Source organism: Oncorhynchus tshawytscha, linkage group LG08 (genome assembly GCF_018296145.1).
Source record: "Oncorhynchus tshawytscha isolate Ot180627B linkage group LG08, Otsh_v2.0, whole genome shotgun sequence".
Lineage (NCBI taxonomy): Eukaryota > Metazoa > Chordata > Actinopteri > Salmoniformes > Salmonidae > Oncorhynchus > Oncorhynchus tshawytscha.
This window is the reverse complement of record NC_056436.1, coordinates 12136253-12154336: the sequence shown is the minus strand read 5'-3', so window position 1 is coordinate 12154336 and position 18084 is coordinate 12136253. Positions and strand designations below refer to the sequence as shown.

Sequence of the window (18084 nt, the reverse complement as noted above, 5' to 3'; positions counted from 1 at the left end):
TAAAATTTCAAATATGCAATGATTGAGTTTGCCTGGCTTAATTGGACGAATAGAATAGTCCCAAAACTGTAAACCCCACACATCTGGCACTCCAGGCAGGCTAGAGCAAACGCTAAAAGTTTTTGAAAGATTTCAACCAGTATTTGAACCCAGGTCTGCTCAGTGAAACAGCACTACAGAGAGAGAGAAGGATGCTGACTGATAGACACTTCCTCATCGGTAAACCACAGCAGTTGGCCCAGCAACATTTCATAACAGCAAGAGGGTTCATATCAGATTAGTCATAATTTGGTATTTATTAGGATCCCCATTAGAAGCTGCAATAAGCATCAGCTACTCTTCTTGGGGTCCACATGAAACATGACACTGCATACTACAAAACATTAGTCAAGGACTGAAATACTTACATGTAAAACATCACACGTAGCCTACACTATCTAGGTCTAATACATACGCAGTGCAAATTACAAAACATATGTCTATGTCTCTTCACAGTCCCCTTTGTCAGTAAGGTGTCCTTTTATCTGTTTTTTTTAAAACTGGTTTTATTGCTAGCTTGAGTTACCTGGGGTGGCAGAGAGTTCCATGTAGTCATGGCGATATTTAATAGTGTGCAGTTCCCAGCCTCTGTTCTGCGGACTGTGAAGAGACCTCTGGTTGCACCGATAAGTGTCCGAGCTGTGTGCCAACTGCTTGGACAGTTTGGTACCTTCAACACATCAATACCTCGCAAACACCAACAGTGATGCAGTCAATTTCTCCTCAACTTTGAGCCAGGAGACTGACATGCATGTTACTGACACTTTCCCTCTGTGTACATCTACGTGCTGCTTGGTTCTGAACCAACTGAAATGTACCTATGTCCTTCTTTGCCACACAGCTGGGCATTAGTCCAGGTGTGACAAAACTAGGGCCTGTAGGTCTGTCTGCTCGACATATGTCAAGAAGGCATAACAACGCCATATCGTGGCCAGACCTCTTCCCATTTTAGCAACCATTGAGTCTATATGTTCTAACCATGAAAGCTTGCTATCTAGAGTTACACCCAGCAATTCAGTCTCCTCAACTTGCTCAATAACCACATTATTTAATAATAAATCTAAACAAGGTATAGTATTGAGTGAGTGATTAGTCCCAAAAATATTGCTTTTAGTTTAGAGATATTTAGCACCAGCCTATTGCTAGTTACCCATTCTAAAACTGACTGCAGTGAATAGCCTGTATAAGGTCATTTGTAAAAACAGAAAACAATGGCCCTACCCGGCTACCCTGAGGTACACCACACTCAACCGAATTTGCATTTGAGAGGCTTCCATTAACTAAAACCCTCTGTCCCAATCATATGAACATGTCTCAAATATGTGTTCTGTTGACAAACAATAATGTGCTTCAATATAAAACAGACCGCTTACAATATAAACACAAGAGAGAACTCGCTCTTCTGCCTTTTGATATTTGTGCAAGAATATCTAATGAATATTCACTCAATCCATCACCTCAGTTATAGGCCTGAACACCAAGTACTTATTAGCATTGAGTACTGGAGAGGATCAGGGATTTAAAAATAAGAAACAGCAATTAACAGATAGAAACCAGTGATTAGACTGATTTTAAAGAATGTACTACAAAATTATAGATTTTGTTAGACAATAGGTTAAATGAGCTTCCTCCAAACGACTGTATTAGTCAACCACTACTAAAGTGTTCCTATAATGGCCAAGAGCCATAGGAATACATGGATTAGATTAGTGGAAAAATCCATGAAATAGAGATAAAAACACTGTAGTAGTGGAGACAGATCTTGTAAAAGTAGACATTTATAGTTTGTAGACAAGTTTATATCTGGTGAGCTGTGGCTGCATTTCACAACTCTGGGGCCATTGAGGGGGATCGATACTGCCGCTCTCATGAAAAATGGACCAATTGCCTTCAACGGCAGTATCCCCATTAGGTCGGCCATTATTAGGACATGGAGGTGTGTGTTAGTGATGCACGGGTTGACTCATAACCCGCAGTCCCCACGGTTTATCTGCGTGGCAAGGGTTTAGAGTCATGAAATAAAGAAAAGAAAAAAAACAATACATTATTCTTGTGCAATTCATATACACCGAGTATACCAAACATTAGGAACGCCTTCCTAATAATGAGATGCACCCACTCTTTTGCTCTCAGAACAGCCTCAATACGTCAGGGCATGGACTCTACAAGGAGTCTAAAGCGTTCCACAGAGATGCTGGCCCATGTTCACTCCAATGCTTCCCTCAGTTGTGTCAAGTTGGCTGGATGTCATTTGGGTGGTGGACCATTCCTGATACACACGGGTAACTTGAGTGTGGAAAAATCCAACAACGTTGCCGTTCTCGACACAAAGCGTGTGCCAGCGGCCTGGCACCTACTACTATACCCCGTTCAAAGGCACTTAAATCTTTTGTCTTGCCTATTCACCCTCTGAATGGCACACATACACAATCCATGTCATTAGTGCGTAGCATAAGCCTAAGCTTTAGGGCCTAACTGTATGCTTGCCAATTACCGAATGCTTTTGTGAACTTGGGCAGAAAAAGTTCAAGTCAATCTACTGAGACAAAAAGGACAATGTCAGAGTTGAATTCAATAAGAGAAAGTTGCGAGTTGAAAATAAACAGAAGGGAGGGCCAGAACAGTAGACTAAAGTTTAGGAAAGATTTGGTGAAGTGGTAAAAGAGGGTGGCAGCAGTGCGGTCTATATTATCTGTGATGATTGTGAGGTGCTATACAAATTCAACAGTCACAAGACGGGGACCTCAACATGGCACGTCAAAGGAACTATAGGCTAGGCCTACTGCTTAGATGGGTTAAATGGAATAGTAGCCGAACTGAAATCTGGAAACTGACTGTAGGTTTATAACCGCTCACATAATTTAATAATAATTAAGCAGTTCTTGCCGTAAAATATTACACCAAATGTACGTTTTGACTTTGGAACAGGAGTGGAGAAATATGATTTATTTATTTCAGCATCTTGAGAGAATGAATGCGTGGGTAGGGACCGTCTGAAAAGGTGCCATCTTTATCAGCTTAATAAAAGCTGATAGTATTTCAACCACATAAAATACGCATCCAAGCCGAACAAAAATCTTATCAGAAACATGGGTCGTTTTAACAGCTTTAAAATGTCCTTAAAACCAGTCAAACTGATGTAATCTGGAAATTTTGCACAGAAAATCATTCCCTGTTTTTATTTTTACCAATGTCATTGAATTGATTGAAGCATTCATTCTATTGATTTATGACATTCTGGTGTGCTAGGGTTTATTTAGTCTTCTAGGCAACAAGTAATGACAGAAGAGAAGCTGCATGTTTCTAATGATAGACAAGTTGACTACAAACAGCCTACCAAAATGTCTGAAATTATAGAAGAATCATAGGCTTGCTGGGCCTGCCGAGTGGCACAGCGGTCTAAGGCACTGCATCGCAGTGTTAGCTGTGCCACTAGAGATTCTGGGTTTGAGTCAAGGCTCTGTCGCAGCCGGCCGCGACCGGGAGACCGGCGCACAATAGGCCCAGTGTCGTCCGGGTTAGGGGAGGGTTTGGCTGGCAAGGATGTCCTTGTCGCATTGCTCACTAGCGACTCCTGTGGCTGGCTGGGCGCAGTGCACGCTGACACTGTCGCCAGGTGTACGTGTTTACTCCGACACATTGGTGAAGCTGGCTTCCGGGTTAAGTGGGAATTGTGTCAAGAAGCAGTGTGGCTTAGGGTTGTGTTTCAGTGGACGCGTGGCACTCAACCTTCGCCTCTCTCGAGTCCGTACGGGAGTTGCAGCGATAAGACTAACTACCAATCGGATACCACGAAATTGGGGGGGAAAAAACAGAGTGCTGCCACTTGTGCAGCACATCTTCATTTGCAGGTGCAGGCCTTAGATTTTTACTTTGTCACATATAGTCAGGCAGTTGCAGGTGGGTTATTAGCAATTGCGGGCGGGTGAAAAAAACAGCTGACATTATTTTATTTAACTAGGCAAGTCAGTTAAGAACAAATTCTTATTTACAATGACAGCCTACCAGGGAATAGTGCCTTGAACAACAGATTTTTACCTTGTCAGCTTGGGGAGTCGATCCAGCAACCTCTAACCACTAGGCTACCTGCCGCCCCATTATTAGTGTGTGTGTGTGGGTGTTCTTTAGGAAGTATAAAAGAAAGAGCCCACACACTCATAAGCTCCACCATGTGCCTTTATTAATAAACAAAGTGTTTATATCCTGCAAGGATCTTCGGCAGGTCAACGTCTTTAGGAGTTGGCTTATAACCAAACAATAACGTCCTTAAAGGACTAGGATATGATTAGTGAAGCTTAAACCAAGTTTATTCACCCATTGGGTCATACAGCTTCCTCACTAAACCACATCTCTCCACCCTGATCAGTGCCTGCCAACATGTGATCATCTTTCCTTCACTCGGTACATTCCAAGCTTAATTACCTCCACCATATACATTCCTCTACAGATAACCATTAACTTCTGGTGTAGACCTTAGACTATAGCACTCAATATTTCAATAGGATACCTGATAATTAACACTTCCAAGTTTGGGAATCAGAACGCAGAATCCATAAGTATAGATTGAAAAATGCTTTCTGAATGCACTGTATCTACACACATTAACCCATAATAACAGAGCAAAACCAATTTTTTGGAAGATTACCTAAACATTTCTGAAGCATTGAAAGTCCCCAAGAACACAGTGGCCTCAATCATTCTTAAATGGAAGTAGTTTGGAACCACCAAGACTCTTCCTAAAGCTAGCCCCCTGGACAAACTGAGCAATCGGGTGAGAAGGGCCTTGGTCAGGGAGGTGACCAAGAACCCAATCGTCACTCTGACAAAGCTCCAGAGTTCCTCTGTGGCGATGGGAGAAACTTTCAGGACAACCATCCTTGTAGCACTCCACCAATCAGGCCTCTATAGTAGAGTGGCCAGACGGATGCCACTCCTCAGTAAAAGGCACATGAAAGCCAGCTTGGAGTTCTCTGGTCTGATGAAACCAAGATTGAACCCTTTGGACTGAATGCCAAGTGTCACGTCTATTGGAAACCTGGCACCATCCCTACAGTGAAGCATGGTGGTGGCAGCATCATGCTGTGGAGATGTTTTTCAGCGGCAGGGACTGAGAGACTAGTCAGAATCAAGGGAAAGATGAAAGGAGCAAAGTAGAGAGAGAGATCCTTGATGAAAACCTGCTCCAGAGCACTCAGGACGTCAGACTGGGGCGAAGGTTCAGCTTCCAACAGGGCAACAACCCTATGCACACAGCAAAGACCACGCAGGAGTGGCTTCGGAACAAGTCTCTGAACGTCCCTGAGTGGCCCAGCCAGAGCCCGGACTTGAACCCGACCGAACATCTCTGGAGAGACCTGAAAATAGCTGTGCAGCAACACTCTCCATCCAACCTGACAGGGCTTGAGATGATCTGCAGAGAAGAATGGGAGAAACTCCCCAAATACAGGTGTGCCAAGCTTGGACTGTCATACCCAAGAAGACAAGGCTGTAATCGCTGCCAAAGGTGCTTCAACAAAGTACTGAGTAAAGGGTCTGAATATTTATGTAAATGTGATATCAGGGTTTTTTTGCAATAAATTTGCAAGCATTTCTAAAAAATAGTTTTTGCTTTGTCATTATGGGGTTTGTGTTTAGATTGATGGTAGATCATCCATCCCTATAGATCACTGCTGTATGGTAGATCACCCATCCCTATAGATCACTGCTGTATGGTAGATCACCCATCCCTATAGATCACTGATATTATTATTATCATATTATTTAAGTAGGTAAGTTAATTGGAGACATATTTTACAATAATCACCAGACCAAGAAGGAACAATGAAAAAAACCTCAATTACAGAGAACGACATGCTGCAAAAACAATACTCTCTGTTCTGGAAACGATATAAACTGGTGCCATGCGTTTGCATGACCTTCAAAGTCATAAGTTTACCCAAGCCGAGTTTAAAGGTCAACTGCCCCTTAGGGCTGGATTACAATTACCTCCACAATTCATGCCCCCTTTTGCCTATCAACACGTGGTGGCGCTGTGTTTTCTGGGCGAGTTCGCTTTGCATGTCTCGGTGCCCCAAGCAGGCGGAGACATTTCCTTAGGAGGACCAATGGAACGGTCAAAGATGTGCAAACCCAGTCCACCCGGCGCACTGTGCAATGCAAAACGATCCCCAGACAACACGGTGTCTTTGGCAGTAGCTTGATGTGCAATGCTCAAATGGATCGGGAACTTAAATAGCTACTCTCGTGAAAATGGCCTTCCGTAAAGTTGCTCAACAATCAGATGGCCAGGATATTGATTACATCCAACACTACCTACAAATTCTGTGAGCTGTCAAACGTGAGACTGTGCCTGGTGCTGTTGGTGACGGTGAGTTGGTTACACTAGCTAGCAAGCTATATTATTTGATACCTCAAACAAGTAGGAAGATGTTGTCAAACAAGTGTCTCATTAAACGCATTCCAGACACTGGTTCTTGCTACCTTGGCATAACTGTGATTTGACAGAGAAATATCAGCTAGCTATTAGATAGATAGCTATCCCCCAAGCTGCAGCCTATGCTAACCAGCTGCAGATAGCTATCGCCCTCAAGCTATGCTAACTACCAGCTTAAAGCTTGGCTAAACACAAGGTCAGCGCTGGTCAACTTACCAGGATTCAAATGTAGCTTACATACACACTGTGTACAAAACATTTGGAAAACCTTCCTAAATGTTGAGTTGCACCCCCTTGTGCCCTCAGAATAGCCTCAATTTGTCAGGGCATGGACTCTACAAGGTGTTGAAAGTGTTCCACAGGGATCCTGGCCAATGTTGACTCCAATGCTTCCCACAGTTGTGTCAAGTTGGCTGGATGTGCTTTGGGTGGTGGACCATTATTGATACACACAGGAAACTGTTGAGCATTAAACACTCAGCAGCGTTGCAGTTCTTGACACAATCATACCGGTGCGTCTGGCACCTACTACCATACCCCATTCAAAGGCACTTTAATCTTTTGTCTTGCCCCTTTCACCCTCTGAATGGCACACATACACAATCCATGTCTCAAGGCTTAAAAATCCTTCTTTCACCTGTCTCCTCCCCTTCATCCACACTGATTGAAGAGGATTTAACAAGTGACATCAATAAGGGATCATAGACTGAACAAGTGAATCCAGGTGAAAGCTATGTCATGGAAAGAGCAGGTGGTCTTAATGTTGTGTATAATAGAATAATATGCAATTTGCTTTTATCCAAAGCGACAGAGTCATGCCTGCATTTTTAGTATAATGACCCCGGGAAAATAACCCACAATCTTTGTGTTGTAAGCGCCATGCCCTACCAAATGAGCTATACAACCTGCTAATATATAGCTATACAACTGAGCTATATATTTGTATTTGCTAACATAAACTTGCTTCACCACGGCTCTGGTCAAAAGTAATGCACTATATAGGGAATAGGGTGCCATTTGGGACACAACCCAACTCTGCTGCTCAGACATACAGATAGTAATAGTGTGTGATCCTCTATAACCACAGTTTCCTCCATTAACTGTATATGATGATCTTCATAGAAGCCAATATAAGGTCATATCAACTCTACCAACATAGAATCTCCAATGAGCATGCTTTTAAGTCAAGGACTAAACCAAGACTTACGCCATTGTCTGGGAAATTGGTCCTAAAGCAATCATCTGTATTGTTTCGGGCACTGCACTGGGACTGTCAATATTGGTAGTTTAGTTTCCTTCCTATTAAAAGAAAAAAGGATACAGTCTCACAGCTCCGCTCTGAGTCCCGATGGCCAGAATTTTTTGCACAGGGTCAAAGGCCATGGAGGAGGGCTGGTAGGGAAAGCCATGGCGCACAGTCTGGAGGAGAGAAGAACACAATCTGCATTAGCTAGCTGCTAGATTACATCCAGATGCACTATTTTACAGACAGTTAAGTACGGTTATGTCATCTCATGTTTTATATAACCAGGAAACTATCCAACATTGAGAGGCATTAATCTTCACCTAAATACCAACGATTTATGCTCAGTTTAAATCAATATCTAGCGGAGTGTGTCGCTTTTTCTCAGAACCAAAAAAGCCAAAGATTTCTAGTAAGGTAGCTATGTTCTTTAACTGTCAGATCACTGGACAGCTGCTGTAGTTTGTTAGCTAGCTAGCCTGTCTGGATGACCTAGCTATCTATTTATAATCCAGAGAAACTGGATTATTCAGATTTAATTTATGGCTGGCTGTTGTGGACACTAATAGTCACTAGCCTGGCGTCATTTAGCTAACTAGTTAGGCAGCTATGAAGCTATGGCAATATCAGAAACGGGGACCGTGGGAGGCAGTCAGTTGATTAGCAATACATTCCTCTGCAGGTTTGACAACTAGCAACACTAGTAGGTAACTAGATGACTACCCCCCTAGCTACAAGACCCACACCAATGCAATATCAGCATAGACACAAATAACAAAAATACAAACTACTATTGCCACACAGAAAACTGACTAGCCGACGTCGACGTTTTAGAAATCACGCGCTGTTATCTTCAATGATTCCCAGCAAAACAATCGTCGCCGGCTTAGTTGATCGTAGCCCACCTTGCAGAGCTGGAAATGCTCCGATTGTAGCGTCTCTTGGATCACATCGTTTTGATTAGTTCCTGGTTGTGGAGATGCAGTGCCAGAGGAAGAAGCAGTCAAGCCGTCCAGCACTTTTCTGATATTGAACTTCTTCATTTTCCACCAATACAGACGAGGACAAAACACAAAAAATGGATCAACGAAGCCACCATAAATGTTATATAGCGGTAACAGTTACCTAGATAACGTAAACTGCTCTTAAAACGCACACTTGGCTAATATCTTGTTTTGATAATATCGCATGTTACGGACGGTGTAGTCACCGCACTTTCCATAGCATCATTCACAAATACACAGTTTATGAACATTAATGCATTGTCGAAAATGTTTGTTTTATCCATCGATACAATATCCAGTCGGAGTCGATCGTAGGCTCTCCTGACGACAGCCACTATCAGCTAGCCAGCCCAGCTAACACGGAAACGCAGTGAACCGCAGTGACGAGTCTGCGCGGTAGAGGCAGCAACACGGATGTAAGCTACACATTGGAGCCAGTAAAGTACAAATCTAAATAAATCTGTATTTTTGGAAACCTATGTTGGAAAACAAATTATGAATCACTGAATAAGAGAGTAACATTCGTCAATTGTGTTATCCACCGAGCTTACTAGACAAAGTCACAAACCAAGCGCTCATTCACAGACAGTACAGTATGAAGATAGGCTAAAACTGAAATCCACGATCACACTTATAGGCGCTGTCATGGCGACGTTGGATAAGTAGGCTCATGCGTACAAACACGTCATCGGGTCTAACGGTCGTCTCGCGCCGAACTGCGCATGTGCTGGCCGTTAAATCAAAGGCACACCTTCGATATAAAGTTGTTTTTGACGAAAATTGGTTGGTCACCTTTATGAGGTTGGAGTAATAACATGTTCAACTACTTGACATTGTTTCGAATCTAGATTGAGCCTTTAGGTTTCGAGAAAACAACTACGGAAGAATGTTTCTTTTCTCTCAAACCCCAAACAATGGCCAAGTCTGTTTGGTCTGTTTCGCGTTCCCGGAAGTCTTGCAATGTTGCAACTCTGGGTTTAGAAACTCTGTGGCTCATCATTAAAAGTATCACAAAATCGCATATGTATACCATTGGCGTACCACGGACCAGTTATACCATAAGTAAAGTGACAAATTCAGCCAGGTTTTCTTGTCATGGTCCTTAGTTTATAAGCATAATTTTCTCCACACAGATATTATATATGGAAAAGTCGGGCCATATTGTATAAAAATACTGCCTTGATTTTAGAATATATCCTATTGGTGAGCCAACTTGTAAATTCAGAGGGTCTTTTAGTTAATTTTAAGGAATTCATATCACTTTACAAGGTCCCTGTAACACCTAAAGATTTTGCAAATTGTTTTAGATGCCAGTCCCTCAGGTGTTTCTTCATTATTCAGGAACGTGTCAAGACCAGACCCTCAGGACATACCGACTATGACTCATCAGTAGGAAAGATTTGTTTTTCTTTTAGCAACAACAGTAGGGCTCTACAAGCCTTGTTTCAACAGGATGTTGGATCTATACCTTATGTCATGCCTTATTGGAATGGTTTTATTGATAATATGTGTTGGGAAAAAGTTTGGATATACCTACATTTCCACTTATTAACAAAATTAAGGACGTTTCTTTTAAAATTATTCATAAATATTATCCTACCAACCACTATACGAAGAAGTAAAAGAAAAACATAAATTCAAATTGTACTTTTTGTAATGACCACCCAGAAACAGTGTTGCATCTTTTTTTTTAGCTTTGTATTCGTGTAAGGAATCTGTGGCAAGACATCAGTAGATATATAATTGAACACATTTATGAAGATTTTACATTATTATGGAGAGATGTGCTGCTTGGATTCTTTACCTACAATAGAAATAAGTTGAAACAATTTTATGATGTTCATTTCATCATTCTTTTGGCCAAATTTCATATTCACAAATGTACATTTACAAACAACACACCACATTTTATTACCTTACAAAAATAAATGTAACTGTATTTTAAGACAATTAAATACTCTGCCAACAAAAAAGATGTTAGAATTATAAATGTCTGTATGTCCCTTAAGGTCCTTGTGTAATGTGATATTGTACCCCCTAGCCCCGCCCCTAGTCCAGCCCTGCCCCTAGCCCAATTGTCCTTGGTATATTCTTTATATATCCTTGTTTCCCCAGGTACTTTTTGTATTGATTTGTTGTTTCTAAAAATAAAATAAAAAGGGGAAGAAAAAAATGATAAAAGTGCCAAATTCCTACCACCTTTGTGTCTGCATCTCATGTCCAGAGGACCGTTTTACTGATGTTCAGAGACATGCAGTGGAAGAAAAAATATATATTGTTGTTTCATTGTTATCGGCATTGTTTTTTTTATAAGTATGAAACACTATTTAACATTAAAACAGACAATTACTCATGAGAGAATTCATTATATAATTATTTCATTGGTCAAATATTGCTACTGGAGGTGGCTAATAGCTATTACCTATGAGTTCAGAGTGTGAAAAAGATAGCCTGGTCCCTCTGTAGATGTTCATGACAACTCCATTGCTCAAGCCAATGTTTGGCATGTGAGTGACAAGGAGTTGGCATGATAGCACATACAGCCTGGTGCTCAGGCTATGGAAAATGTACACTAGATGGCACAATTTACCAACATTGCTACCCAGCAGTCACTCTCACAGTTACCGACATGGAAGGAACAACTAGAAAACGAAGAAAAGACATTGGTGATGTCGATGGGAATTGGTAATATCTATCAGAAATATTGAATAGGGGGTTTTAATCTCTCTCCACATCCTATCCCCCTCTCCTCACCATCTCCCTTTCTCCTCATCCTTACCCTCTCTCCTCAACCTGTCCTTCTCTCCTACTGAGGACCGACAGAGTGTTTTAGGTCTGAGTGTATAGAAATCAGCACCATGGACAGTGACACATGGACCAGTTGAGGGGTTTATTGTTATGTTTTCTATGAATATCAAAACACTGAAATCTCAATATATTATGGTCAGTGGTAGAAAAATTACTAAATTGTCATACTTGAGTAAAAGTAAAGATACCTTAATAGAAAATGACTAAAGAAAAAGTTAAAGTCACCCAGTAAAATACTACTTGAGTAAAAGTCTAAAGTATTTGGTTTTAAAAATACTTAAGTATCAAAAGTAAATGGAATTGCTGAAATGTATATAAGTATCAAAAGTAAAAGTCTAAATCATTTCACATTCTTTTTATTAAGCAAACCAGACAGTACAATTTATTTATATTTTTTATTGACGGATAGCCAGAGGCACACTCAGACATAATTTACAAACAAAGCATTTGTATTGAGTGAGTCTGCCAGATCAGATGCAGTAGGGATGACCAGGGATGTTCTTTTGATAAGTGTGTGAATTGGACCATTTTCCTGTCAAAATGTAACAAGTACTTTTGGGTGCCAGGGTGTCAAGGATGATTGAGAACCATACTAGGCTGAAACATAGAAATACCCAAATTATAGAAAAACAAACATAGACTGCCCACCCAACTCGGACCAAGCGGCGTGGTAAACAGCAGCGACGACAGCAGCAGCAACAACAGCGGCCAGTATCACAGGACTACACAACTTGGGAGGAGATAGACAGGTGGGCGGTCGACCCAGGGAGAGTGCCGGAGCCCGCCTGGGATTCGATGGAGCAGTGCAAGGAAGGTTACAGGAGAATGAGGTTGGCGAAGCCAGCACGGCAGTGCGACAGGTACGAGAGGCAGCCCCCAAATTTTTTTTTGGGGGGGCAGACGAGGTGTGGTACTAAGCCAGGTAGCAGACCTGAGCTCACTCCTCGTGCTTATGATAAGCAGCGCATTACTGGTCAGGCACCGTGTTATGCGGTTAAGTGCACGGTGTCGCCAGTGCGTGCCCATAGCCCGGTGCGCTATAGGGCAGCGCCCTGAAAGTGCCATGCGAGTGTGGGTATTGAGCCAGGGCGTATGGTGCCTGCTCAGCGGGTCTGGTCGCCGGTACGCAGTTTTGGTCCAGGTTATCCTGCGCCGGCTCTGCGTGCTGTGTCTCCGGGACGCTGGGAGGGTGCAGTGCGTCCTCTGCCTGCGCTCCGCTCGTGCCGGGCAAATGTGGGAGTGGAGCCTAAGGGAGAGGTGCGTGTAGTAAGCACTAGATCTCCCGTGCTTACCCACAGCCCGGTTCAACCTGTGCCTGCACTCTGGAGGGTCCGGGCTAGAGTAGTTGTCCAGCCTGGGGAAGTGGTGCCAAGGTTGCGCACCAGAGCTCCAGTGCTCCCCCACAGCCCGGTCCTTCAGGTGCCTCCTAACACCAAGCCTCCTGAAGGTCTCCCCAGCCTGGTGGTTCCTGTGGCAGCCCCACGCACCAGGCTGTCTCTCTGTCTCCTCCCTGCAGGTGGTCCCGCCTGCCCGGCGCTGCTGCCGGAGTCTCCCGCCTGTCCGGCGCCGCTGCCGGAGTCTCCCGCCTGTCCGGCGCTGCTGCCGGAGTCTCCCGCCTGTCCGGCGCTGCTGCCGGAGTCTGAGGCGCCAGAGCCCCTCAGCCCAGAGGCGCCAGAGCCCCTCAGCCCAGAGGCGCCAGAGCTTCTGCCCCTCTGTCCAGAGTTTCTGCCCCTCTGTCCCGAGCTGCCCCTCTGTCCCGAGCTGCTCCTCTGTCCAGTGGGGTCATTGAGAGGGGTGGCCATGGTTAGAAAGCCACGGAGGCGGACAATGAGGCGGACTAAGACAATGGTTAAGTGGGGTCCGCGTCCCGCGCCAGAGCCGCCACCGCGGACAGACGCCCACCCAGACCCTCCCGTATAGGTCAAGGTTTTGCAGCCGGAGTCCGCACCTTTGGGGGGGGGTACTGTCACGTTCTGACCTTTATTTCCTTTGTTTTGTATTTATTTAGTATGGTCAGGGCGTGAGTTGGGTGGGCAGTCTATGTTTGTTTTTCTATAATTTGGGTATTTCTATGTAACCTTCGGCTCTGTTGTCGAGGTACGTGTTTTTGCCTGGTCGTGTTTTTCCCATTGTACATTTTGATTCCCTGTGTTTGGGAACGTAACTTTTGTGAGCACCCTGTGGTGCGTTGGTGCCATTAAAAGACGCACAGCATTGAACTCTCTGTCTCCTGCATTTGACTCCGCACCCACGACACCCGGAGCATTACACAGGGAAAATGTATGGAGTACAAAGTACATTCTTTTATTTTGGAATGTAGTGAAGTAAAAGTAAAAGTTGCCAAAAATATAAATAGTAAAGTACAGATACCCCCCAAAATACAATTTTTACTTAAGTAATTTACGCCTCTGATTATGGTTGCCTGGCTACAAACACTCCTTGCTCTGGCCAAACGCTATGCCACACCCACATACATTAATTTCTTCTCTGGATCTGAGTACTTCCCACGACTCTTCTCCGAATGCGAACAGATTCGGGGCCGTGTGATTGGTCCAAAAACCGATGGGTTGGGCCAGAGCCAGAACACACGTGGGTAAAGCAGCAAAAATTTGTCATTGGTTTTGATAATCTGATTGGTTAGAGATTATCCAATCGCTGATGACGTTGTTTTGTACAACACCTCTCTTGTCCCTCGTCACCACAAACAACTTCAGTGATGTCAGTGTCAGATTAAAGTACGTAACAAACGACAGAGCAGTTTTAGTTAAAGCCCACTGGTTGGTGCACAACATGCAGTACAAGAGAAAGAAGAGCCAGATAACAGAAAGTGTGTCTGCTTCGTATTCCCAAAATAGTGCACTTCCCTATGGGCCCTGGTCAATAGTAGGGCTGGGATGATACCAGTATCGCAGACCTTCAGTGGCAATTCAATAAACAACATAAAGTAGTATCTGGTGCTAGCTACTACACATGCTTCCCAATTCAATAAACAGTTTGGCTCATCAGAATTCTTTATAACATTGTAACAGAAGAGGTCAATAGAATTGATCCCTGAGAAAGAGCGGATGAAAAGAGGGGAATTGAAAAAGCATTAGAACGGGTTGAATTCGTGGTGGGGATGGCACTGCTGTGGATAGTGGCCGTTTTACGAAAAGCTGCACCATCGAGAACATCTTGACTGGCTGCATCACCCTTAGCATGGCAACTGCTTGGCAGTGGACCGCAAGTCGCCATAGAGCATGGTGCATACGGCCCAGTACATCATTGGGGCCGAGCTCACTGCCATCCAGGACCTTTATAGCAGGCGGTGTAAGAGGAAGGCCTAAAAATGGTCATAGACTCCAGCCACCCAAGTCATAGACCGTTCTCTCTGCTACCGCACGGTTAGCAGTACAGATGCACCAAGTTTGGGACCAACAGGATTCTGAACAGCTTCTACCTCCAAGCCATAAGACTGCTAAATAGTTAGTGAAATAGTTAACCAAATAGTTACCCGGTCTATCTGCATTGATCCTTTTTGTACTAACTCTTTTGACTCATCACATATGCTGCTGCTACTGTTTATTATCTATCCTGTTGCCTAGTCACTTTATCCCTATCTATATGTCCTGTACAAAATTACCTCAATTACCTTGTACCCCGTGTATAAACCTAGTTATCATTACTCATTGTGTATTTATTCTTCGTGTTCGTATTTTTCTATTATTTCTCAATTTTTCTCTCTGCATTTTTGGGAAGGGCCCGTAATTAAGCATTTCACTGTTAGTCTACACCTATTGTTTACGAAGCATGTGACAAATACAATTTGATTTGAATAAAGGGTCTTTAATTCAAAATGTCACATTTCTGTGTATATAATCAATAATGGAAAAGTTATTCATGTGTTATTAATGAGATATTATGTGTTTGTCCAGAGTGTAACAGTATTTGGGGCAACATCTCAGCTTGATTCCTGAATCTAGGTCTCTCCTGTATCTAGGACGTAAATCCATATTTAGAAGTTGTGTTCCTTCTTCTCAGTCACTTTCCCTCAGGCACAATTAATTACCACAGGAGGTAAACTAAAAACGCAATGGATGACCATAATCATGACTGTCGTGCTGCACCAAACCTGGCCATGGTTAATATACAGTAATATACAGTATCAGCTATTAGGGTGCTGTCAGATTCACAGTTTTCAAGATGAAGTTCATTTGAAGATATAGGGTCGGTTTCTTGGACACAGATTAAGCCCAGTCCTGGACTAAACACATGCTCAGTGGAGCATCTTCTTTGAAAGGGCTTTTTAGTCCAGGAGCAGGCTTAACCTTTGTCGGGAAACCAGCCCATATGTTATAGAGACAGAAACCGGAATGTGGTTGAGTGCTACAGAGTGAAGGCAGTGTATAGCACAGCAGCCCATAGCGTATATAGAACAGATCCCTAGACACACAATGAAGAGTCTGAGGACACAGCAAAGTAAAACTACAGCATAGCAAAGAACAGATATGTGGTAAAAATAACCTGTCTCTAAATTACAACATGCCAGCAAATATAAGGGTCAAGGTTTCAACTTTTTAAAATTAATATTAAATTAATAAACAACAAAATACAATGCGTGGGAAAATAATCACTCCGAACTGGGAAATTAATTCAAGCAGACATACATAAGGCTGTGTCACAGGCGGCCGCGACCGGGAGACCCATGAGGCGGCGCACTGTTGGCCCAACATCGTCCGGCTTAGGGAAGGGTTTGGTCGGCCGGGATGTCCTTGTGTCACGACTTCTTCCGAAGTCGGTCCCTCTCCTTGTTCGGGCGGCGTTCGGCGGTCGACATCACCTGTCTTCTAGCCATCGCTGATCCACCTTTAATTTTCCATTTGTTTTGTCTTTGTTTTCTACACACCCGGTTTCATTCCCCAATTACATGTTCATGTATTTAACCCTCTGTTTCCCCCATGTTTTTGTGCGTGATTGTTTCTTGTTCATTCGGGACGTTATGGCTGGATTTCGACAGGTGCTGTTTTCACCCGTGCGTAATTGATTACTGTTTATTGCTGGTAAAGTGTATTGTTACCTTGTGCCTTTATTTTGAGTAAAGTATGTTGCTTACTCATTCTACTCTCCTGCGCCTGACTTCATGCACCAGTTACACTGACCTTCTGACAGAATCACGCACCCGACCATATGGAGTCAGCAGGAGCAGACACCCACATATTTGGGGTCGAGGATCGCGTCAGGCAGCATGTGGCCATGCTACAACATCTCGGCACCACCATGGATCGCGTACGGCAGACTATGGATCGCTGGGAGAGAAGAGGAGTTCCTCCAGTGCCTCCACCAGCACCACCAAGGGCACCACTACTCACCCCTCCTTCACCCGGTCCCAGTGGGATTCGGCTCGCTCTTCCGAGGGAGTATGATGGGATGGCTGCGGGATGTCAGGGGTTCCTACTCCAGCTGGAGCTCTACCTGGCAACCGTCCACCCGGCTCCTTCGGGCTGTGAGAGCGTGTCAGCCCTTGTCTCCTGTCTCTCAGGGAAAGCCCTGGAGTGTGCCAACGCCGTATGGGAGGAAGGAGAAGCGGTGTTGGACCAATTCAAGGATTTCACGTCTCGTCCACCTTAGGCAGGGGACGAGGAGCGCACAGGAGTTCGCTTTGGACTTTCGGACCCTGGCCGCTGGCGCGGGATGGAACGACAGGGCGCTGATCGATCACTACCGTTGTAGTTTGCGCGAGGAAGTCCGTCGGGAGTTGGCCTGCAGGGACACCACTCTTACCTTTGACCAGCTGGTGGACCTGTCCATCTGGTTGGATAACCTGCTGGCTACCAGCGGACGTCCAGATTGGGGTCTGTCGATTCCATCCCCCAGCACCACCGCTCCTACGCCCATGGAGCTGGAAGGTGCTGCACTTAGGGAGACCGGAGGAGGAGCCGGTCCATGCACCATCTGTGGCCGCCTAGGGCACACTGCCGGTCGGTGCTGGGGAGGTTCCTTTGGGAGTCGAGGCAGCAGAGGGCACACTGCCGGTCGGTGCTGGGGAGGTTCCTTTGGGAGTCGAGGCAGCAGGCAGGGCACTCTCGTGTCACCCCAGGTGAGTCAGCACCAGGCTCACCCAGAGCCCTCTGTTGCACACATGTTTTTGTATATTAATTTTCCTGAGTTTTCCCCGCATTCCCAGCATAAGGCGCTCGTAGATTCAGGCGCAGCGGGGAACTTTATTGACAGATCATTTGCCCATAGTTTAGGGATCCCTATTGTTCCAGTGGATTTGCCCTTCCCAGTTCACACCCTAGATAGTCGACCATTAGGGTCAGGGCTAATTAGGGAGGCCACCGCTCCACTGGGAATGGTGACGCAGGAGGGTCACAAGGAGAGAATCAGTCTGTTCCTTATTGATTCTCCTGCGTTTCCTGTGGTGCTGGGCCTACCCTGGTTGGCCTGTCATCACCCCACTATTCCGTGGCAACAGAGGGTTATCACGGGGTGGTCACGAAAGTGCTCGGGGAGGTGTTTAGGGGTTTCCGTTGGTGCGACTACGGTGGAAAGTTCAGACCAGGTCTCCACCGTGCGCA

The 18084-nt window shown here is 44.5% G+C and overlaps 1 protein-coding gene across 8 annotated transcripts in view; it reads right to left on the bottom strand.

The window, feature by feature from the left end:
* Window positions 1-9340, bottom strand: part of LOC112255799 (syntaxin-binding protein 5-like) — a 46309-nt gene extending 36969 nt beyond the window's left edge. For 4 of the 8 annotated variants that reach the window (XM_042325223.1, XM_042325226.1, XM_042325227.1 and 1 more), the window contains exons 1-2: window positions 8621-9339; window positions 7794-7891 (exon numbers count right to left, since the gene is read on the bottom strand). In XM_042325223.1, coding sequence (XP_042181157.1) covers window positions 7794-7891; window positions 8621-8758 — 236 coding nt within the window. In that variant the 5' untranslated portion in view covers window positions 8759-9339. Of the gene's footprint in view, window positions 1-7793; window positions 7892-8620 lie in introns of all 8 variants that reach the window. The other 4 variants (XM_042325228.1, XM_042325229.1, XM_042325222.1 and 1 more) reach the window with 3 other exon arrangements.
* Between the last annotated feature and the right edge of the window lie 8744 nt (window positions 9341-18084).